This window comes from Phyllostomus discolor, chromosome 11 (assembly GCF_004126475.2).
Source record: "Phyllostomus discolor isolate MPI-MPIP mPhyDis1 chromosome 11, mPhyDis1.pri.v3, whole genome shotgun sequence".
Classification (NCBI taxonomy): Eukaryota; Metazoa; Chordata; class Mammalia; order Chiroptera; family Phyllostomidae; genus Phyllostomus; species Phyllostomus discolor.
The window spans coordinates 72,747,153-72,770,562 of record NC_040913.2 but is presented as its reverse complement, the minus strand read 5'-3'; the positions used below and the strand labels follow the sequence as shown (position 1 = coordinate 72,770,562).

The following is a 23,410-nucleotide window of genomic DNA, read 5'->3' as shown; positions in this document are numbered from 1 at the left end:
TGGCCTGGGATTGGCTGTTGTCGGGCGACCCCCTTCACTGTTGTCCATTCCCTCTCGCTGGCTGGCGCCTGCGCATTGAGCTGGCCGTGGGGGGGGGGCGGGAAGCGCTTCGGAGCAGTGAAGCGGATGTCGGCCTTAAGGCGCTCAGGCTACGGCCCCAGTGACGGTCCGTCTTACGGCCGCTACTACGGGCCTGGGGGTGGAGATGTGCCGGTGCACCCACCTCCACCCTTATACCCTCCTCGCCCCGAACCTCCCCCGCCTCCCGTTTCCTGGCGGATGCGCGGGGGTGGCCCGGCTGAGACCACCTGGCCGGGGGAAGGCGGGGGAGGTGATGGCTACTACCCTTCTGGAGGCACCTGGACGGAGCCGGGTCGAGCTGCAGGAAGCCACCAGGTAAACTTTGCGACATCTGTCCCGGGGGGATCCAGCAGAGAATTGTTTGGGGATGAGGGCCATTGAGATTGCACTATCTCCAGAGCTTGCAGTGGATCGGATTTCATTTTGTTTACCTTTGGAAGGGATTGTAGATATAAAAGACTAGGATCATGGGTAGGGGCATGTATACTTGTGTTTCTTTGCCCCTCGTTCTCTGCTTCGACAATAATAAACGTTTATTACCATTAAAAAAGGAAAAAAAAGATCTTGCACTGACTTGCTAAGCTAAAGAGAGGATGCAGCATCCCTCGTCTGGGAACGACGTTGGGCTGAAGTGACCCGGCTCTGCTTTTTAAGCTCTTACAATTTATCCTGCGTGGCTCGTCAGGCCGGCCTCCCGGAGAAGGAAGGTGGCAGCAGCCCCCGCCTTCACTCAGTAACCCTTCCCGCGCGGGGAAGGAACGTGAAGGAACTGCGGGAGGGATCTGAGCTTTTAGCCCTTTGCCCCTAATGCTTTGCTCAGGGTCAAATCACGATTATCAGTGTTGGAAAGCACTTTTGTATTGGTTGTTTTATTTGCACGGCGATTGCAACATAAATGTCATACACAGCGTCCCTATTTTATGATTAAAGGACCATTGGCTGTGAAAGCTTAACTCATTTGCTCAATATACTCGGACTTATAACATTGTATTTCTTATAGTCCTGCCAGAAATCTTATATTCCTGCCATTCTGTTAATGCAGTATTCTTCATATAGTTATTATAATAGGGTGTGGGGCACATCTCTCCTTTCCTTAAGGAATTATAACATCCTTATTGTTTGAAAATTTAATAGCGAAATTCCCATACGTTACTGGTGGGGATGCAGAATGGTTCAGTACTTTGGAAAATAGTTTGGCAGTTACTCAAAACATTAATCATAGAGTTATTGTATTACTCAGCAAGTCTGCTTCTTGATATATACCCAAAAACACTGAAAACGTATGTCCACTTAAAGCTTGTACACACATAATTCATAGCAGCATTGTTCAGATAGCCAAAAAGTGGAAATATTCCAGATGTCCATCAGCTGATGAATAGATAATATGTGGTATAATCATACAATGGAATTATTTGGCCATAGAAAGGACAGAACTGAAACATATTGGTTGTATCAAAATATGTTGGCCAAAGGGTTTGTTTGATTTTTTTCTATAAGATGGCTCTAGTAGTGCTTAGTTGTCTTTAACTTCATTTGAAACAATTTTGTTAGATTGTATTGTGACAGCTGTCATATTAGCCTACATTTTTTAAGGAAATATCAAAATCGGTGATGTTCTGTGTAGCCATTTTAATATTGAAGATGGAAGAAAATAGCAACATTTCTGGCATATTATGCTTTATTATTTCAAGGAAGGTAAAAACAACTGGAACACAAAGATTTTTGCAGTGTGTGGAGAAGGTGCTGTAACTGACAATGTGTCAAAAGTGGTTTGCGAAGTTTCATGCTGGAGATTTCTTGCTGAACAATGATGCTGCATAGTCCAGCAAGAAAGACCGGTTGAAGTTGATAACAATCAGATCGAGATTAATTGAGAACAATCAACGTTATAACATGTGGGAGATGGCTGACATACTCCAAATAACGAGATCAGTAAAGTTATTGGTGAAAATGAAAAATGCATTTTTATTTAAATGGACTTTTTGGCCAATCCAGTACATTCTGCAACATGGATGAACCTTGAAAACCATGCTACATGAACAAAACCAGTCAGAAAGACCACATACTGTATGATTTAATTTATGTGAAATGTCCAATATAGGCAAATCTGTAGAGACAGAAAGATTAGTGATTGCTAGGGGCTGGGGGGACTGGGGATATTGGGGTGACAGATGAAGTGTATATGGTTTGTTTTGGGGATAATGAAAATATTCTAGAATTCGATGGTGATGATGATCGCACAACTTTGAATATACTAAAAACAATTGAATTGTATGTGCACTTCCAAAGGGTGGGTTTTATGGTGTCTTTATTATAGCTTTAAAAAATCGTGTGAGAAAAAACATGTAGTAGTGAGGGTTTAATTGTGAAGAAGGGTCTATGTTTTCTCTGTCTAAATCTGGACTAAGCAGCCTGGGAAACTTGAATCCAATGGCAGAGTGATGAAATAAATGCTTGACCTATAAATAGGCAAATCAGATTGAAGATCAATTGAAGGGAGACAGGAGAGAACCATTAAACTAATGACTTCTATTTGGGCTTGCTGTATTACCAACAGTGTGTTAGGTTCTTAATAAATATTTGTCAGTTGAATACATTTTTAAAAAGTGTGTTTTCAGAGTAAGGTTAGAGATGTTAAGATTTTAGTACCGTGTACACAGTTTAAGGTATGGTTAGGGTATAGGCATGCACATAGGGTGGGTGGCGGTGTAGTTGGAGGTGAAGCTGGAATGTGTAATGGGCATTTGGGAACCATTTCAAGAGTTTATGTTTCTGGTTGATGTTTCTGAGAGTTGAAATATATAGGATTGTAATTTTTGCAGCAATAGAAAATGAATGCAAAAGATATATGAGTATATGTTGTCATGGATGTTGCAAGTGTTTTTTTTCTTCTTTTTTTTCTTTTAATTGTTGTTCAAGTACAGTTTTCTGTCTTTTATTCCCATCCCAGCCCACCCCCCACAAATGTTTTTTTCTGTTTGTTATTGGTCTTTTAACCTTATTGTAGATTTGATGTATGTGTCTTACATTTATCTGTAATTAAATATGTTAATCAAAAAAGTATAGGAGCCTTTTAATACCGTACTATTCAAAAAGTGTGGTCCTCGGACCAGAGGCTTCAGTGTTGCTTAAAGGTTGCTGGAAATGCAGAATCTCCTGCTCTAGACTTACTGCTGCAGTTTAATAGGATACCTGGGTGATTTGTATGCACGTTCATGTTTAAGAAGCACTGTTCTGTAGAATGGAATATAGTGAGATGGTGTTGCACCAAACCACTACAAAGACTTGACTCTTATCTTTACATGTTTAAATATCGCAGGGAAAAAAATAGAAATCTACCTCTCCCAGCTTTCTTTTTTTTCTTACCTTGTTCCCTAGCATACTTGCAGCACTGTAGTTTGCTCCCTGAACCAGCAGCATCTGCATTAACTAGGAGCTGATTGGAAATACTGTATCTCAGGCCCTGCCACAGAGCCACTCAATCAGAATGTGCATTTTACAAAGATCCCCTAGATGATTTACACGTTCTCCCAGAATAAGTCATGTAGAGAGTGCATGCTGAGACGGAAGTGGCAAGGCACGGATGAGATTATAATCCACTTTCAGGAGTGGTATACCATTGTACTGGTCATGGAGACCAACCATGGTATAAGGTGGGCGGCAAGGTCACAAGGGTGTGAATACCAGGAGACAGGGGTTATTGGGGAGCTATCTTGGAGGAGAATTACAATGGCAAGGAATGGGGGGACAGAGAGCTCAGTTAGGTTCCTAAAGTAGTTCATAAGGGAGGTAAAAGGACATGTATTTGAACAATGTCTGAATATGATAAGTTTTCCCCGCAATATTTTATTGTAACAATTTTCAAACATACAGAAAAGTTGAAAGAATTATACAGTGAATATATCTACCACTTAGGTTCTGTATAATTGTCACTATATTTGTTTTATTGCATCTTATTCTTTGATGCATTTCAAAATAAATTGTGTAGATTTTTAAAGATATCATCAAGGGTATATATCTTTGGAAGCTAGGAATATAGGAGAAACAGAAGGTGATTCTGAGATTTTAGTATTTCATAGGAATAAAGGTTTCATAGGAATATAAATGAAGAGGAACAGTTTTTTTATAGAATGATATGGTTTAGCTTTGTGCCAAAAGAGCTAGTGATTGGTTAATAGAAGAGCTTAAAAAATGTGAAATACAAAGACTTGGGAAGGGTTTATATTTTGCCTTTATTTCACTTCTGCTGGAAGCCGGTTAGTCATGGTGGTTAGACATTTGGTGAGCTCTGGATGCAATGTATGGAATTGATTAGAGAAGTTTGTGATTTCCTGTTCTTGTTTTGGTTTTTTGATGTCAAATTTTAGAGTTCTTGTGGCATCCAGCTTTTGTTGTCTGCAGGAACAAAACACTAGATGTGACACTTTGGAGGGAGATGAGTCTGGAGAGAGTGATTTGAGAGAGTCATCAAATACAAATATAACTGAACTACCAAACTGGGTAACGTTGCCAGGGACAGTCTTTGAGAGTCTAGAATAGGTGGCAGCAAACGAGGATCCAAAAGAAGTCAGTGAGAGAGAGCACTCAGAAAGGTGGTAGGGACGTTAGGGGAGTCCTGCAGTGCAGCCCAAGCAGGGGCACACCTATTTATGCCAGTAAGTGTTATACGAATTGAAAGGAAATAGTTGGATTTGGCAATAAGAAGATATTGTTGATTTTCACAGTGGGAGTTTAAAAAATAGTATTAAAGTAATACATGGGAGGTTTGGATCAGAAGGTGGTATAGACTGTACTTCCAGACACTTGTTAGTAAATGGTGGTCACTTGACTGGGAAGCAGGATTGAAGGAAGAATTTTTAGGATTAGGGGGTTGCGTGTGTTTGGAAGCAGAGGAGAGTAACCTAGTAGACTGGGAAAAAAAGATGCACGCTAAAGGATGGTGTAGGGTTTGGAAGAAGTGAGGAAGAGCCCTGGCTGGGTGACTTAGTTAGTTGGAGCATCGTCCCATACACCAAACAGTGGTGGTTTTGATCCCCGGTCGGGGCACGGAGCAGTGTGGGTGGCAACACATTGACGCTTCTTTTTCTCTCTCTCTCTCAAATCAATAAGTGTATCTTTGGGTGAGGATTAAGAAAATAAATTAATTTTTATAAAAGAAAAAAATGGAGTAAGGAAGAGTTGAGACACCCCTTCCTGAGGTAGAGGAGAGAGAGTAAATGTGGCATTGGAAGGATATTAAGGAATTTATAGCTCTTGGCTCCTTTCTTGCTGAAGTAGGAGGCTAGGTCATCTGGTAGTAAAGGAAGTGGGATAGGGTGAGCTGGTAAATGTTTGAATCTGGTTCTAAGAGATAGGGGAACATTGTAGAGAAGCATGGAAGACATCTGAATGAGACTGAAAGTAAATAGTTGTGATGATAGTCAATAGAAAAGCACAAAGTGCTTTTAAGTAGTTTTTGGAATATGTGGCTATAAAAATAATTCATAATGTACTTTTCTTATAATTTTTGTCTAATTTTAGTGAAAAATATAAACAAATGTATAACTGGAACGTGGGCAGGAGCAGCACTACTTAGATTCCTCTGCTATTAGATTTCTTAGGGCGGGGGTTATTTTTTGGAGGCATGTTAGTAAGTCACTTTGTAAATTTAACCATAAGGTGTGGATACCTATCACCAAACTGGGCTGCCTGGTCAAGGACATGAAGATCAAGTCCCTGGAGGAGATCTCTCTCTTCTCTCTGCCCATCAAGGAATCTGAGATCATTGACTTTTTCTTGGGAGCATCCCACAAGGACGAAGTTTTGAAGATTACACCTGTGCAAAAGCAGACATGTGCTGTCCAGAGGACCTGGTTTGAGGCATTTGTCGCCATTGGGTACTACAATGGACATGTTGGTCTGGGTGCTAAGTGCTCGTAGGAAGTAGCCACTGCCATCCCTGGGGCCATCATCCTGGGCAAGCTCTCAATTGTCCCTGTGCGGTGAGGCTACTGGGGGAACAAGATAGGCAAGCCCCACACTGTTCCTTGCAAGGTGACTGGGCGCTGTGGCTCTGTGCTGGTGTGCCTCATCCCTACCCCCAGTGGCACTGGCGTTGTTGCAGCCTTTGTGGCTCAAGAAACTGTTGCTGATGGCTGGTACTGACAACTGCTGCACCTCAGCCAGGGGCTGCACTGCCACCTTGGACAACTTTGCAAAGGCCACTTTTGATGCCATCTCTAAGAGCTACAGCTTTCTCACCCCTGGTCTGAGGAAAGAGACTGTTCACCAGGTCTCCCTATCAGGAATTCACTGACTGTCTTGTAAAGACCCATATCAGAGCTTCTGTGTGGAGGATCCAGGCTACAGCTGTGGCTACCACGTTATTTTTTACAAGAACAATGAAGTGATTTAAGCCTGGAAGGTCAGGGGGGAACCCAACTATATGCAAATCCCAACTAGGGATTTGCAGATCCATAACCATATAAACCATAATGAGATACCAGTTCACACTCAATAGGATGGTTATAAAAAAAAACACACACACAGAAAAAAAACAAGTATTGGTAAGGATGTGGAGAAATTGGAACCCTTATATGTTGCTGATGGGAATGTTAAGTGGTGAAGCTGCTTTGGAAAAGTTTTACAGTTCCTCAAGTTGTTAAACAGTTACCACGTGACTCTGCAATTCCATGTCTAGGTATATGTCCGAGAGAACTGAAAGCGTATGTCCACATAAAAAATTATTAATGAATGTTTATAGCAGTATTATCCAAAAAGTGGCAACAGTCCAAATGTCCAACAACCGATGAATGGATAAGCAAAATGTGGCGTTTGCATACAGTGGAATATTATTTGGCCACAAAAAGAATGAAGTACTGATACATGATACAACATAGTTGAACCTCAAAAATATTGTTAAGTGAAAGAAGCCAGTCACAAGATATCACATATTCTATGATTCTATTTATATGAAATATGCAGAATAGGTAAATCTAGAGAGGCAGAAAGTAAGTAGTGGTGTAGGGCTGGGGCAATGGGGAGATATGAGGGTACAGCTAAAGGGTACAGTATATTCTTTTTTAAAGGATTTTATTTATTTATTTTTTTAGAGAGGGAAAGAGAGGGAGAAAGAGAGGAGAGAAACATAATATGAAAGAGAAACATCGACAGGTTGTGTCTTGAACACACCCTGAGACCGAATCTGCAAGCGAGGCTTGTGCCTGACCAGGAATAAAGTGATATTTCTGGGAAGAGTGATAGATATAGTACCTTGGTAGGAGTTTCTGTCTGATTGCTGGTGCGCGCATGCTCTCTCTCACTTAAAGATTGTCAGTTGAGAAAGGAAGGGTGGGATAAGAGAACAGCTGGAGAACAGTTGGGAGAATAAGAGAATAGTTGTTTTGGAGAGTGTGGTGAACATAGTGAGTAGCTGTAGGGAGTGCTGAGTGTCTACCTGAGATTTATGGTTGTGAATTGAAACCAGACGACTTGTTGGGATTTTCTCCCCCAGATCCTTGGATGAAGTACAGATGTGAAGTTAGTGTATAATTGTGTTTAAACTGGGTTAGGTGTTTGTAGGGTGAGTGTATCTGAGGAAAAGGGTGGCAAGGAATTAGGTTGTGGGAAACTGAGTAAGGTAGGGAGGATGTGGGTAGGGTGAGGGATGGAAGGGTGGAGAGGTAGTAAAAATGAGGGGTACCTCAGAGAAACAGTGGGAAAGAACAGAAACCAGGGTGGTCCTGGGGAATAAGGTATTAGTTTGCCACCACTGGGTTGAGTAAGCTTCAACTCTTGTCTTTTCATCTCTTTGCTCAAGCTTCAAATTCTTGGTGAAGAGAAATCAGTTTATTAGTCAAATTATCACACCTTAATTAGGAGGAGAAAGGGAGTGCATGAATCGGGGATTTGCCTGCTTGAGAGATTTGGAAGTTTGCCTGTAACATTTTTAAAAAAATCTTGCTGGTTCCTACTTTCTGTGGATACATTATGTAAAGGAGATGTAATTTGTCTAGTTCGTATACTGTCATATGGGATAATTACATGCTTTGGAAACAGTTTTATAAAATCAATAAGTAGTGAGATTAAGCTAAGATGGTGTAACTCAGTGATTACAACTGCCAGTTGATTTCTTTGTGAAACCAAAGTTTTGGGAAAAAAATTCAAAGATCCAGTTTAAGCTTAAAACTATTTAAACTACAAAGTTCAGAGCACAGTAGTAATTCAGCTTATAGGATAACAAATGTATATATTAAGCTAGACTCTGAAGAGTTTTGAGTTGATCTAGTCTCTTATAGTTTATTGGCTTGTTGCAAATAATTGCATTAACTTTTTGAGTTGGAATAAAAAGCCGTAGAAATTAATATCATAGCTACATTTTCTCCTTGGAGAAAATTACCAAATTATTCTATATCAATTCTTGATAGGGAGTTAGCTGTAGGCTGCTGGCAGAAAGCTTAACCATAGCAGAGGAGAGGAATATGAAAAATCTAGAGTGACCAGGCAAAGAAGCTGAGTATTGAAGTTTTATGTAATATGAAGTAAAAGTTTAGCAAATTTGCAGTAAAGTTTAGTAGTAATATTTTCAAGCTCCAAAGTTGTTGAGGTAAGTAAATACTGCTTTCTTAACAATGCAAAGGACTGTGATTGTGTTATATGAATTAAATTTAGTAAGATGGGGTTAGTGATTGGGGAGAGATAAAGGAATCCAATGTCTCTGGTTTTTCTAACCATCTTGACATAATAAAATTCCTTTATATATTGTTTGATCTGGTGGCATTAGTATAATGCATAAGAACAGGCTTTTACTAGACAGTCAGTATTGCTTTGTTCTAGGGCACAGGTGGCAAACACAAGACCCACCGGCCAAATCCGAGCCTCCACCTTGTTTTATCCAGCCTGGCACCTTGTCTTCTACCCGGCAGCGGTGCTGAGCTCTTGCTTAACCATTAAGGAGTAGTTATACATTTATACAGTCCTGAAATTACATTCGACCCTTTGAAGGCTGATGTGGCCCCCAGTGAAAGTGAGTTTGGCACCCGTGTTCTAGGGCATGTGATTTATTATATACCTGCATCAGTTTAATAACAAGTGATTTTACAGTGAGGTTCCATTGCCCTTTTTTTATTTGAAACTTACACGTGTCTCTATCCAGTTTTCAGAGTGATGCAAGAATATTAGTAAGCCCTGGCCAGGTGGCTCAGTTGGTTGGAGTGTCGTCCTAACCCCTAGGCACGTTTGGGAGGCAGCTGTGTTTCTCACGTCGATGTTTCTCTCTCTCTCTAAAATAAATAAACATATCCTTGGGTGAGTGTTTAAAAAAAAAAGAATGTTAGTAATAAGTGAATTCATTTTCTTTTCCTTTTTTATTTTTAGGAGCAGCCACCATATCCTAGCTACAATTCTAACTACTGGAATTCTCCTGCTCGACCTAGGACTCCTTACCCAAGTACATATCCTGTAAGGCCGGAAATGCAAGGCCAGGTATGGTCTATAGTTGACAGACTTTCTGACTTTTTTCTTTCTTTTTTTAAAATTATATATATATATATATATTTTTTTTTTTAAGATTTCATTTATTTATTTTTAGAGAGGGAAGGGAGGGAGATAGAAAGAAACATCAATGTGCGGTTGCTGGGGGTCACGGCCTTGCAACCCAGGCATGTACCCTGACTGGGAATCGAACCTGCGACACTGGTTCATAGCCTGTGGTCAGTACACTGAGCTACGCCAGCCAGGGCCTTTAAAATTATATTTATTGATTGTGCTATTATAGTTGTCCTGATTTTTTCCCCTTTGCCCCCCTCCACCTAGCGCCCCCTATTCCCTCAGGCATTCCTCCACCATTGTTCATGTCCATGGGTCATGCATATAAGTTCTTTGGCTACTCTATTTCCTATACTGTGCTTTATATACCCATGGCTATTCTGTAATTATTCTGTAACTACCTATTTGTACTTCTTTTTTTTTTAAAGATTTATTTATTTATTTTTAGACAGAAGGGAGGGGAGGGAGAAAGATAGGGAGAGAAACATCAATATATGGTTGCCTCTTATGTGCCCCTACTGGGGACCTGGCCCATAGCCCAGGCATGTGCCCTGACTGGGAATCAAACCAACGACACCTTGTAATCTGTTCTCTGTATTTTAGAGCTGGGTTGTTTGTTTTTTGTTTAGATATAGTATTTGTCTACATGTATTTGTCTTTCTTTGTCTGGCTTATTTCACTTAACACTGTTAAGGTCCATCCATGTTCTTCCAATTGGCAAGATTTCCTTCTATTATTATGACTGAATGATATTCCATTGTATACATATACCACATTGTCTTTATCTGTTGACCCATTTATGGCCATTTAGGTTGTTTCCATTCTTGGTAAATAATGCTTCAGTGAACATAGGGGTGCAGATACCTTTTTGAGTTAATGTTTTTGTATCCTATGGATGTATGCTTACATGTGGGATTGCAGGGGTCATATGGTAGTTCTATTTTTAACGTTTTGAGGAACCTCCATACTGTTTTTCGTAGTTGCTGAACCAATTTATATTCCCACCATCAGTGCAGAAGGGTTCCCTTTTATCTACATCCATACCAACGCTTGTTATTTCTTGTCTTTTTTTATAATAGTCATTCTAACAGATGTAGAGTAATATCTTACTGTGGTTTAAAAATATTATTTTTGTTTAGATCTTGACATTTAATTCATATTGTACAGGGTGAGATGTGCTTATAGCTTCTGTCACCACACTGGGTAGGATTCCAAGAGCAACCTGTGCCCCAACCCAAGCAGCTGCTGTCAGGCTCACCTGACCAGAAGGCAGTCTAGTGAGGGAGGATTTAAGGGGGTCCAAGGCAGGCTGTAGGGTGCTGCCCCTCTGCCGGCACTATAGAGCCTGGCCTTCCACCCTGAGGGCCTGATTCCATTTCTTTGTGGTTTTTGATACATTTCACTGATAATTAGTGATGTTATGACCCTTTCATGCACCTGCTGGCTGTCTGCATGTCTTCTTTGAAAAATATCTTTTCAGAGCTTCTTCCATTTTAAAATCAGATTTTTTTTTTTTTGCTATTGAGTTATATGAGTTCTTTAAGTATTTTGGAAATTAACCCCTTATCAGAAATAGAATTTGCAAACATTTTATCTGATTCAGTAGGTTGTGTTTTCATTTTGTCGATGGTTTCCTTTGCTTTGTGTATGCTTTTTAGTTTGATATCTTTTGCTATTGGTATAAGAAAATTTGACTTTTTATTTTTTTAAAGATTTTATTTATTTATTTATTTTTAGGTAGAGGAGAAGGGAGGGAGAAAGAGAGGGAAAGACACATCGATGTAAGAGAGAAACATCAATCACCTGCCTCCTGCACATGCCCAGACCTATGATTCAGCCTGCCACCCAGGCATGTGCCCTGACTGGGAACCCAACCAGCCACCTTTAGCTTTTCGGGATGATGCCCAACCAACTGAACCACACTTGTCAGGGCAGAAAATTTGACTTCTTACGTGAAATATTTATTTTATTATTTATTTTATTTATTTTTGTGGGGGGTTTTTTTTTCACTTTAAGTTTTTAATGAAAGTTGTATGTAAGATTGCTTTATTCCTGTATCTTTTCATTTGTTTCTTCCTTGTGTTTGCCCTTTTCCTTTTTTACTTGGTGAGATTTGGCTTTACGTTCAAGGATCTTTTTGCAGTCTTTGTCCACCTTGGTAGAAAGAATTTACCAAATGTTTGCTCTTCCTCAATGTACATATGAATTACCTACTTTCCCTTTGAAACACTAGACTCATTTTTCCCTCTTCTTAGTCCAGAATGGCATATAAGCCTGGTCACACTGCCCAGTGTGACCTTGGATTGCATATTCTTATGGAACCCTTGAATGTACATATGTAATAAAATTGGTCATTTTTTTCCTGTTGCTCAGTCTCATGTTAGGTCGATTATTAGTCCAGCCAAAAAAACTTAAAAGTGTAGGAGAAAAATTATTTTCCTTACACTAATATATCCATTTTTTAAAAATCCTCACCTGAGGATATTTTTTATTACTGATTTTAGAGAGAGAGGAAGGGAAAGAAAGGGAAATCATTGATGGGAGAGAACCATCGACTGGTTGCCTCCTGTACTCAATCCCACCAGGGACTGACTGTGGGGGAACTCCGTCCAGCAGAGCTCTTCTGGCCACCGTGGTTGAGAATACTTCTACCAAGGCATGATCCGCTTGGGTAGACAGGCTGGCCAATCTCTCAGAGGAGCAGGGCCTCCAGCACCTCTTTCCCTGGGCTTTCTTTGGGTTTAGTTTGCATAGGAATACAGGGTGTATATGTAAAGCTCATCAGTCATTGTCAGGCAGTAATGATCAAGGAATGGACAATTTTCAAAGAAGTATAAGGGCTTATTCTGAGTCAGGGTCAGATAGATAGAGTGACGCCCAAGGGCCATAAAACTTTGGGAAACAAACTAATTTTGTGCTTGGTCCCTTAACGTTTAAATTGAGGGCCTTCTTAGCAAAGCAGGTTTCACAGGATTGTATACCTTGTTTCTTAGACCTGATAGTCCCCTGCCCATCCCGCCACTGGGAACCACCCATTCCGGCACAGGGCTGCACCCGCCTTCAGCATTGTTTCAGGCCTGAATCAGGCAGGGAATGCTGGCAGCCAAGAAATGATTTGATATTTGTAGGAGACTTTTTACAGATAGAATGAGGACTCAGGCTATGACAAAGCTGAGGGGTGAGGTCTTTCGTCACTCCTCCATAATCCCCTAAATCCTTACCTGATGGCCCCTTGGGGACTGTGCCTGTTAGGTGGTTCCTCCCTTGAGGAATCTTTCCTGTAATTGGCTAAGCAGTCATCCGCCCAGCCAAGCAGGGGGATATGAGAGAGGGGATAAGTTTTTGTCTCCTTAGCGGCTTATGTCCCTAAGGCCTTTTTACTCAGCCTTGGCCATGGGGGGTTACAGCTTCTGAAACCAGGCAGGGCGGTTCCCAACAATTGAACCCACAACCTAGGTGTGTGCCCTGACTGGGAATTGTACCCACAACTTTTCTTGGTGTATAGGATGATGTTCCGACCAGCTGCATCACCTGGCCAGGGCAAATATATCTATATTTTGGTAGACTTATTTTCAGACTTTTCCCTATCATCTTTACATAGCTTTAAACTTACTGTTCATACACTTTTTTTATGTGACTTAGATCTACTTTCAGTGTTAATCTCCCATGTACCCATCTCTCAGCTTCAACAGGTATCAGTACGTGGCCATCTTCTTTCATCTATATCCTTGGAGTATTTTGAAGAAAATTCTAGACATCCTAGTATTTCACTTGTAAATGCATATGTGTCTTTAAACTATAAGGAAGTTTTTTTAAAAATTACCACAATGCCATTATTAAAACTTGAGGAAAAAGACTAAAAGTAATTTTTTAACAAAATTAAATAATCTGGTCAGTCCTGACAGTGAATTTTTAAAGCAGAACAAAACTCCCTCAATGAATAGGCCATTGTCTACTTAATTGTTCCATTGTTACAGGATATTTAAGTTGTTTGCAATTTTGATTTTAAATAATGCTGTGATGAACAAATTTATGCCTATAACTTTTTCTCCAGTTGAATCATTTCCTTAGGAAAGATTTCTGGAAGTTAAATAACAGTACAGAAAGTCACATGATGTTTTATCTAGTCTCCAACTGTGTATGTTGTATTAAGGAGTTCTTTGTTTCAGCACAGCAATCCATGGGCAGAAGACCTTAACAGTCTCCCTGTTGGCTTTAACAGGGGGTGGTTCGTTGTCCTATGCAGGGAATGATTGCTGGGATCTTCATTTGAACCACTCTAGGGAGGGCCATGTGGTGATGATAGCTTGTCTTTTATCCTCTTGCCATAAAAGTGTGACTAAGAATTTAAGATTTTCCACAGTATTGTGATGTCTGTCCCACATTAATTTATGGCACTATTTTATGTGTTAGATTAGGAATCAGATGTGGATTTCATTTTCTGCAGTTATTAATAGCAGTTTAAGATATCAGAATTCTTGCCCTGATTGGTGTGGCTCAGGGGCTTGGGTGTCACCCCACAAACTGAAGGGTTGCTGGCCCGTTCCTGGTCAGGGCAGAGGCCTGGGTTGCAGCCAGATTCGTGGCTGGGGGCATTTGAGCAGCAACCAATTGATACTTTTCCAGCACTTTGAGGTTTTCTCTCCCTTCCCCTCTCTCTATAAGTAAATCAATAAAATCTTTTAAAAAAAGTCAGAATTCTTTTATTATTGAGGAATAACTAAAATTTGAGCTGTACAACATTAATAATTTGATATTTGTGTACATTGTTAAATGATCACCATGGTAAGTCTAGATAATATCACAGGATTCTTATTTTATTTAAATTGGGAAAGATTATATAGTCTTACTGAGAATGATGGAAAACTTGATTCTATGTTTTAACCAATTTAAAAAGGTAAAGTGGAAATTAATAGAAAACATTAAGGTAATAATTTAAATTTAGAGTTTAGATTTAATCTTGTTTGGATTACTAAACTCAGGATTCTGGGTGTCAGTAATAATCTGGATAGGTGATTTAAAACACAAGAAATAAATGAGTTGTTTGTCTCTTATCTGCTGCTATTATTAGGAAGCACAGTGGAATAGTACAAAGAACATGAATTCTGGAGTCAGATCTGGGTTCATTTCTTGACCTTACCATAATGAAACCAACAACAATGATATTATAATTACTATTTATTGACCATACTACATGCCAGATACTATGTTAAGCATTTTGTATATGTCATCTCATTTAATTTTAACAATAACCCTTCAAGATAAGTTTATGAACTTATATATACAGGGCCTCTGGGAGAGCTAGGTGTGTCTCTGTAGTCTTTTTTTCTTTCTATTATATCATGATTATTTTCTGCTTTCTATAGCCATTCTCCCACATTTCCCAGAATCCTCTCACCAGTCTTTGAGTTTAAGTTCTCTACTGTTAGGTCTAATTGTTAGGTATACTTATGGAAGTGTTTGGAACAGAAGCACTGCTCTGAGGCATCTCATCACAATTACTCTCCCATTGTTAGGGCACAGACTCCACAGCGATCATCTGAGTTTAATATGTGGTATGTGATTATATGAAAGAAAGAATGCTTCCAAGATTACTTAGTAGTTCATATTTTCATTACTTACTGACCTTTTCCCAAAGTTTTCAAAGTTGGGCATTAAATCAGAGCATTTCAATTCTTTCACGTGTCTTTTTTTTTTTCTCTCTCAACTCTGGTTTTTATAGAGTTTGAATTCTTACACTAATGGAGCATATGGCCCACCATACCCCACTGGCCCAGGGGCAAATACTGCCTCATACTCTGGGGCTTATTACACACCTGGATACTCTCAGACCAGTTACTCCACGGAGGTTCCAAGCACCTACCGCTCACCTGGCAACAGCCCAACCCCAGTCTCTCGTTGGATGTATCCCCAGCAGGACTGCCAGGCTGAAGCACCTCCTCTTAGAGGGCAGGTTCCAGGGTACCCTGCTTCACAGGTGAGCATTTTTCTGTTGGGTTTATATTTTTTAATGTTTTATGAACGATGCCATGTTCATTTCTCTGTTCAAGAGTTCTAATATGTTGACATAAGAAACATCCAAACCTATACAGAATTTTTTAGTTTATTTGAGCCAAACTAACAACTGTTGTCAAGAAGCACAACCTCAGCAGATTGTGAAAATGCTTCAGAGAAAGGCAGTTTTACACCTTAAATTATACATTACAACCAAAGGAGGAGACATAAGGAAGTTACATGAAATCCATTAGTGGTACATTAGGGAACAGGAGAAAGCAAAGTTTGGACATCTCTGAGACTGGATAAAAAGTAAAACGGATAGACAGATACTTCTTTGGCATTGGTGGGTATAGGATAGTTAACAAAATTTACAGCAGATAGAGATGGTATGCGGGAGAGTAAGATAACGATGAGAGGTTCTGCAGTCTTGTCCTCTGGTGGGAGGTTGTGCCCTGATGGGTGTGAAAAAGGGAATTACTCTGACATTCCAAAGGCATGTTATTATAGATGCAAAAAAGACAACAGATAGGCTTAGTTACTGGCCTAGGACAGGACTACCCACCATAACTCACTTTTAGTTACGGAGTTTTAATTTCAGGTCATCCTGTGTGCTTACTTTAGGTTTCTGAGTTTGTAAGGTCCACCGTGCAAGCTTCCCCTTAGCTTGTCAGGTTTAATAAGTATGTGGCCCCTTTTTCCACAAATATGCCTTTGTTTCTGCTTACTTATAGGAGTCTACTACTTATTTATAGTATGTATGGGGTGGACTTATGTTGTGCTTCAGCCATTGAATTTTAGACCCCGTTTTTCCTGAGTTTGATTATCAGCAAATCTGCCTCTGGTATTTTTGGAACCAAGCTTTTTAAGGCTTGGAGCAATTACTAGAGCTGATCCAAGATGCTAAAATTTAGCCCAGTAGTGGTCAAAATATATTTTGTTAAGGAGAGATAGAGCATCTCAGAATCTGTTAATACTAGAATATTTCCATTACTTTAATGTTGTTGTTTTTTTAAAGCGATGACCAGCATATGTCCTTCTTTCAATATAGAACCCTGGAATGGCCCTGCCCCATTATCCTTATGGGGATGGTAATCGTAGTGTGCCACAAGCAGGACCATCTTCACGACCACAAGAGGACTCATGGGCTTCTCAGGGTGCTTATGGAATGGGAACCCGTTACCCCTGGCCTTCAGCTGCGCCCTCAGCACCACCTGGGAATCTCTATATGAGTGAAAGTACTTCAGCATGGCCTAGCACTGGCTCTCCTCAGCCACCCACTTCACCACCACCCCAGCAGCCAAAGGTGGGAGACCTAAATGTTGTTCTTTTGATGTTTGGGTAGTTAAGAAAGCACAACATGAAATTTATGCAGTGGTCTGTGTTAAGTCGGGACTAACTGCAAAAAGTTGGTTATTCCTACCTATAGCTTTACCTAGCCCAGTTTCCTTAAAAAAAAAAAAAAAGACTATGTTTTAGAGCAGTTTAAGGTTCATATCCTCCTTCCAAAAGAGCCCCCCTCCCAAAACACTCATTTACTGTTTGTTGTAATACTATCTGAATGTTAAACAGAATCAAAGATTGCATTTTATTAGCTCAGTCTGTAGACAGAAGACAAAACCAGTATGAAATTGTGTGGTTTTATTAAACCAAAGACTGGAACATCATTTGCTTGTGACTGGGTTCCTTTCTAAGATCTGTCTTAAGATTTTAACTCTTTATGAGGAAAACTATCTAATTTCTATTTATTAAGTCACTTAGAGGATTGTGAGGTAGTAAGGGTAGATTATGAGGTGTTCGTAGTGATGTCCTGCCTTTTGGATGGATGGCAGATTCCAGCCATTATGCTCAGGAAATCTCTGCCTCTTACTGACAGGGCACTCCCTTTTTCTTTTTAAGGCTGTGTTTTTCTCAAAGCATTAATGAAGGAGGTGTAGTTTTATTGGTGGGGAATCTTTTCATGTATGAAGGTGAAAGATGTGGGCTAACAAATCTGATGTTGATGGATTACCATTGAAACAGTTTTTTCCCTTTTTGCTTTCCCACCCCAAGGATTCCTCATACCCCTATAGCCAATCAGATCAAGGCATGAACCAGCACAACTTTCCTTGCAATGTCCATCAGTACGAGTCCCCGGGAACAATGAACAGTGATAATTCAGATCTTTTGGATTCCCAAGTCCAGTATAGTGCTGAGCCTCAGCTGTATGGTAATGCCACCAACGAACATGCCGGCAATCAAGAGCAAAGTAATAATCTTCCTGAAGAGTGTTTACCTTCAGATGAAGGTACTCCCCCAAGTATTAAAAAAATCATACACGTGCTGGAGAAGGTCCAGTATCTTGAGCAAGAAGTAGAAGAGTTCGTAGGAAAAAAGACAGACAAAGCATACTGGCTTCTGGAAGAGATGCTAACCAAGGAACTTTTGGAACTGGATTCAGTTGAAACTGGGGGCCAGGACTCTGTCCGACAAGCCAGGAAAGAGGCTGTTTGTAAAATCCAGGCCATACTGGAAAAATTGGAAAAAAAAGGATTATGAAAGGGTTTAGAAAAAAGGGGAAACCTGTTACCAACTTGACCAAAACTCTTGATTTTGGTTAATTACCCTTTTTTTTGAAATGCCTGTTGATGACAAGAAGCAATGCATTCCAGCTTTCCTTTGATTTGAAACTTGAAAAACTGGTAAAGGATTTGGGAAAACATTTTTGTTATAAGTTGTTTTCAGTTTTTAGACCAATGAATGTAATAGGAAACAATGGAGTTACCAATATTGCCAAGTAGACTTACTCCTTAAGAAATGTATGGATATCTACAAGTTGCTTCTTATCAGCGGGAGGGAAATACACTTTATGTAACAGGCTTATCAGAAATCTACCAGATGAGACTGGATATAATCTGAGACAAACAGGCTCTGTTTTTTAAAACATGTGGATTATTTGTCACATTTTTGTACATTTTGACTGCTTTCAACATACACGTCGTATAATTACAGCTTGGACTTGAGCTTTGTTGGACCTCTGTTTTGTTTTGTTATTTGCAGTTTACAAATATAGTATTATTCTCTACTTCTTGGTACATTTTGTAGTAATATGTTTAATGTAATTATTCAAGAGACTATATTGACAGCCAGATAGTATGGCATTTCTGAATGAATTTATATCTTTTCACCACTTGAATATATTGCAATGCATAATGAGTTCCTGAGGTAAATTGTCTCCTTTTTTGTATAGATCATTAGGTTAGAGTTTCACCACTTCTACTTTTCGCGTTAATAGCAGAAGGCAATTTGAAAATAACATGGGCATAGGAATGCAAATGCTTGTGGCCATTTTTCTTTTTTGCTTTTTTATCGTATTTGGATAAAGATTTACTTTAAAATTCGCCTCCCCCCCCCCTTTAATTATCTTTTCACTAGTGCTGCTTTCATATGGAGCATATGGAGCATAGGTAACAGATGAAAAATTAAATGCCACAGTGGGTAGAAATAATTAACTGTAAAAGTAATAAATACAACTATTTGGAAATGCTGTTCTTCATCTAAAATACTGGTTTCACCATCAAGAGCCCTGCAGACAGATTTCAGCTTAGTTTATAGTAAAAAACAAGGAGGGTAAAATAGAATTCATGCTCAGGGAATGAATCAGCCATAGCTAGAGTAGGAAATTATTTTTTCTTTTAAAGGTGGATTTGATGTTTATCTTTATTTCCCTAGAATAAATTGCATGGGAAATATTGCCTGTTTTATTAAAAGATATTTATTACCATTAGTAACAATCATTTTAGAGCCAGATTTAAGGAAGGGATATTGAAAGGGTCTTAGCTGGGCTTGCTTGGGTACCTCTGTGCTATCTCTATGCTAACGTATAGAAGAGACTTAGGTAAATAATTTAGTTTTTACATCTAAAGTGGTGTCTAGTATACAGTGTCTGTTATTAGAAAAATGGTTGTTTCTTAATAAGATGGCAAATGATAATGTTTCTTTTCTAGACTGCCAGGCCTGTTAGTGATAATAAATCTATCAGCCATCTCCTCTCCTTATTAAAAAAATACAAAACCAATACCAACATAATTGATTGTGAGAAGAAATGGAGTAAAAATAACGGCTGGATCTTATGGTTGGGATGAGTGATTTTATGAGATAATGTGATAATTTTATTCTAGGATTTTTATTTTTGGCCTAATATGGGAAAGTTAAAAAAGGTTTTTCTATGAAAATTCAAAGACTACTTGAAACAAAATTTAGAAGGGGGAGAACCTTAAATAGCAAAGTTAACATAAAACAGTGAAACAATGATGAATTCAGGACAGAAAACGACTATTTGAGTGCCCAAGATACCAATTTTCATTTTCTTGATGTATATATATTATGCACATATATACATATGTGTGTATTTTTTTTAAAGTTATTTAAAAATTTTTTCAGATAATTTTAGGACTTTTGAAGAGTTGTAAAAATAGTTTCTGTATGCTCTTCACTCAACTTGCCCTTCTGTTAACATCTTATATAACTGTAGACCATTTGTCAAAGTATGAAATTAGCCTTGATACAATACTATTACCTAACTAAAGTAGAGAATTGACAAAATAGAGATTTTGTTAGTCTTTTCACTAATGTCTGTTTTTACTTACTGTGACAGGATCCAATCCAGGATCCCACCTTGCATTTAGTTGTCATGTCTGTAATGTCCTCCAGTCTGTGGCAGTATGTTATGACACCTGATGTTGTAATGTATGTCTGGTGTTGTTAACCTTAATCACTATCTAGTAGTGTCTGCTAGGATTCTCTACTGAAAATTATTGTTTCCTTTGTGATGACTAAATATTAGCTGGAGATACTTGGAGACTATGCAAATGTCCTGTTTCTGCTTAAACCTTTGCCCACTTATTTTCATAATCCATTGGCAAATCTTACTTGTGTTGTGTCAGTTACTACTGTGGTGTTCTAATGGTGATGTTCTGTTCCTCTCATTCTACACTTATTAATTGGAATTCTTCTGTAAGGAAGGGTTATTGCTTCTGGATTTATATTTTTAATTATAGTAAGATATTCAGGATAAATACAAACTTAGAACTTAAAGATGTAAACTATATTCAACTAATTCCAAATATCGATATTAAAGAAAGGAAAACTAAATTAGTAACCTGTTTCAGAAAATACACTGAACATATGAAGAAAAGTATTTATGATTTGTGGATTTGGTTTAGTTTTTAACTTACTATTGACTCCAGACTGCATTCAAAATTTTCTCGAAATTTCACATGGACTTTAAGTGTCTAAATTTATATTACTTTGGGGATAATTTTTGTCAGAATCTTGAATAAAGGTACCCATACCTGGCATGTAAAACACAATTATGTTTTTTTTATAATAAGCCACTGTTCTTTCAAATATAAACACCAATATGAATATTTAGACAAATAAGTCCTAATGAAATATCTGGGGGATGGGTTATGGTTGTCTACATTTTTGGTGTGGAATTCTTTGAAACGCTTTTTAAAATAGGGTTTCACAAATAGTTCTTTAGTTGATAGATGTAATACTGTTAAAGGTGTGCAGATTTTTTTTAAGTTTATAGATTAAATTATCATTTTTATAAAAGGTTTTTTGAGATGGATAGTTGATGACTGGAATTTTTCTTCTTCATCTTTTTAAAAAGTTAGGTGTTTAAAGAATCAAATCTATGGAAGTTATGATTTTAAAGAGTTAATTCTATGAAAAAGAGTATTCTCCTGCTTCCACTCCCATGTTTTAAAATTGATTTTAGTGAGAGAGGAAGGGGGAGAGAAATATCAATCAGTTGCCTCCTTTACACGCACCCAAACTGGGGATCAAACCCGCAACCTAACTATGTGCCCTGACCAGGGATCGGACCCACAACGTTTTAGTGTATGGGGTGACGTTCCAACCGACTGAGCCACCCAGCCAGGGCGCCACTCCCATTTTTAATTCTTCAAAAGCAACCACTTTCCATTGAATTAAAAAAAATTATCTCCATATTTTTCTTTTTTGTGTGAACTTCTTTTTATAGATTTTATTTTTATTTTTTAGAGAGAGGGGAAGGAAGGGAGAAAGAAAGGAAGAGAAACATTAATGTGTGGTTGCCTCTTGCATAACCCCTACCAGGAACCTGGGCTGCAACCCAGGCATATGGCCTGAGTGGGAATTGAACCAGCGACTCTTTGGTTCACAGGCTTGTACTCAAACCATTGAGCCATACCAGCCAGGGCTATCTCCATATTTTTCAATAGCTTTTTCTTGATTTGTCAATTTTAGGTCATTTCTACTGATTGTCTATTATAGAGAATGAAAGTTTAGTTTTATTTCTCTGCCTCCTAACATACACCCATCCCTTTAACTTCTCAATCTAGGTATATGGTAAATTTGTTGAGTATGTAAATGCTAACCAGAGCTCAGTCATGTAGTAAACTGATTAACTTTCCTGAACAAATTGTTTTTGCTGGAATTAATCATTTGTTTTATTTATTTTGTTTGCTTATGTACTTAGGATTAATTTGACCTCAAACCATCCATCATTTGTCTAAATCTCTTAAGATGCTCAGACAGCCCTGGCTGGTGCGGCTCGTGGACTGAACGCCGGCCTGCAAACCAAGGGGTCACTGGTTCTATCTCAGTCAGGGCACACGCCTGGGTTGCGGGCCAGGTCCCCAGCTGGGGGTGTGTGGGAGGCAACAGTGATGTTTCTTTCCCTCCCTTCCCCACTCTTTAAAAATAAATAAATAAATAAATAAATAAATAGAATATTAAAAAAAGATCAGACATATATTTTCTCAATTTCAAAAGGAAAAAGTCTATTCTAGAGCCTTCTGACTAAAGAACTGGTACTGTTCCTGGTACATACTTTTATTCTGGGGTCTTCTACTCTCCATGTTGCTTTCTTGTTTTCTGTAGCCTGTCTTTCCCTTTCTGGGTTTGATTCCTCATTTTAGTAGAGTTTTGTCTTCAGTAGTTTCTAGGAAAGGGTGCATGGGACATAATTCATTTACATCTGGCATATTTGAAAATGTATTTTCATGGTCCTTTGTAAGAACCCCGATTTTTCTCTCTGGAAGCTTATAGGATATTTTTGTCTCCTCTGTTCTGAAATTTCCTAAGGTATAGCTTTGATGCAGGTCTGTTTTTCTCTGTATGCCGGGCACATTTCATTCTGGAAACTCATGCCCTTAACTCCTATGAAGTACTTGTGATTTTTTTTTTGTTTGTTAATTTTCCCCCTCTATCACCGTTATCTCTGTTAACTCTTTATAGAATTCCTGTGGTTTCTGTTATAGACCTCTTAGAATGGTTCTTTGGTTCACTTATGTTTTCTGTTTTTCATTTTTTGCCTTCTTGTACTTTTCCTCACCTTTATATTGCAATTCTAGAATTTTACATTTCTTCTATCATATTTTTAATTTCTAAGAATCTTCTTTTGTTCTACAGGATTCTGCTTTTGTTTGTGGTTGTAGCATCTTACATCCTTGAGGATAATGATAATTTGATGTTCTTATTGAATAATGGATTTCCTCCAAAATTTCTTTTTGCTTTATCTCAGTCTTTATCACGTTAGAGAGATTTCTCAGCTGTCTGGTAGTTCTTGGTTGTATTTTTTTTACAGTGTATTATACTAGAAACCCAAAATTGTTCCTAGAAAATGCTTCCTGACTCTTCTGGTTTTATTATCATCATCATCATCTTTCTTGGAGTGGGATAGCTATTTTAAACCTGAAATTGGGAAGGGTATTTTTATCTTGATAATTTTCACTCCTGTGTTTAAAACAGGAGGGTTTTATATTCTGTGTGGCTTTCCTCC

The 23,410-nt window shown here is 38.7% G+C and overlaps 1 protein-coding gene and 1 pseudogene across 1 annotated transcript; both read left to right on the top strand.

The window, feature by feature from the left end:
• Positions 1-76: 76 nt before the first annotated feature.
• Positions 77-23,410, top strand: BAG4 (BAG cochaperone 4). Its single transcript, XM_028526385.2, has 5 exons — positions 77-396; positions 9,436-9,543; positions 15,329-15,583; positions 16,652-16,906; positions 17,653-23,410. Exons 1-5 carry the CDS (start codon positions 127-129, stop codon positions 18,136-18,138), a joined length of 1,374 nt encoding a protein of 457 aa, XP_028382186.1. The 5' UTR covers positions 77-126; the 3' UTR covers positions 18,139-23,410.
• Positions 5,194-6,750, top strand: LOC114508783 (annotated as a pseudogene).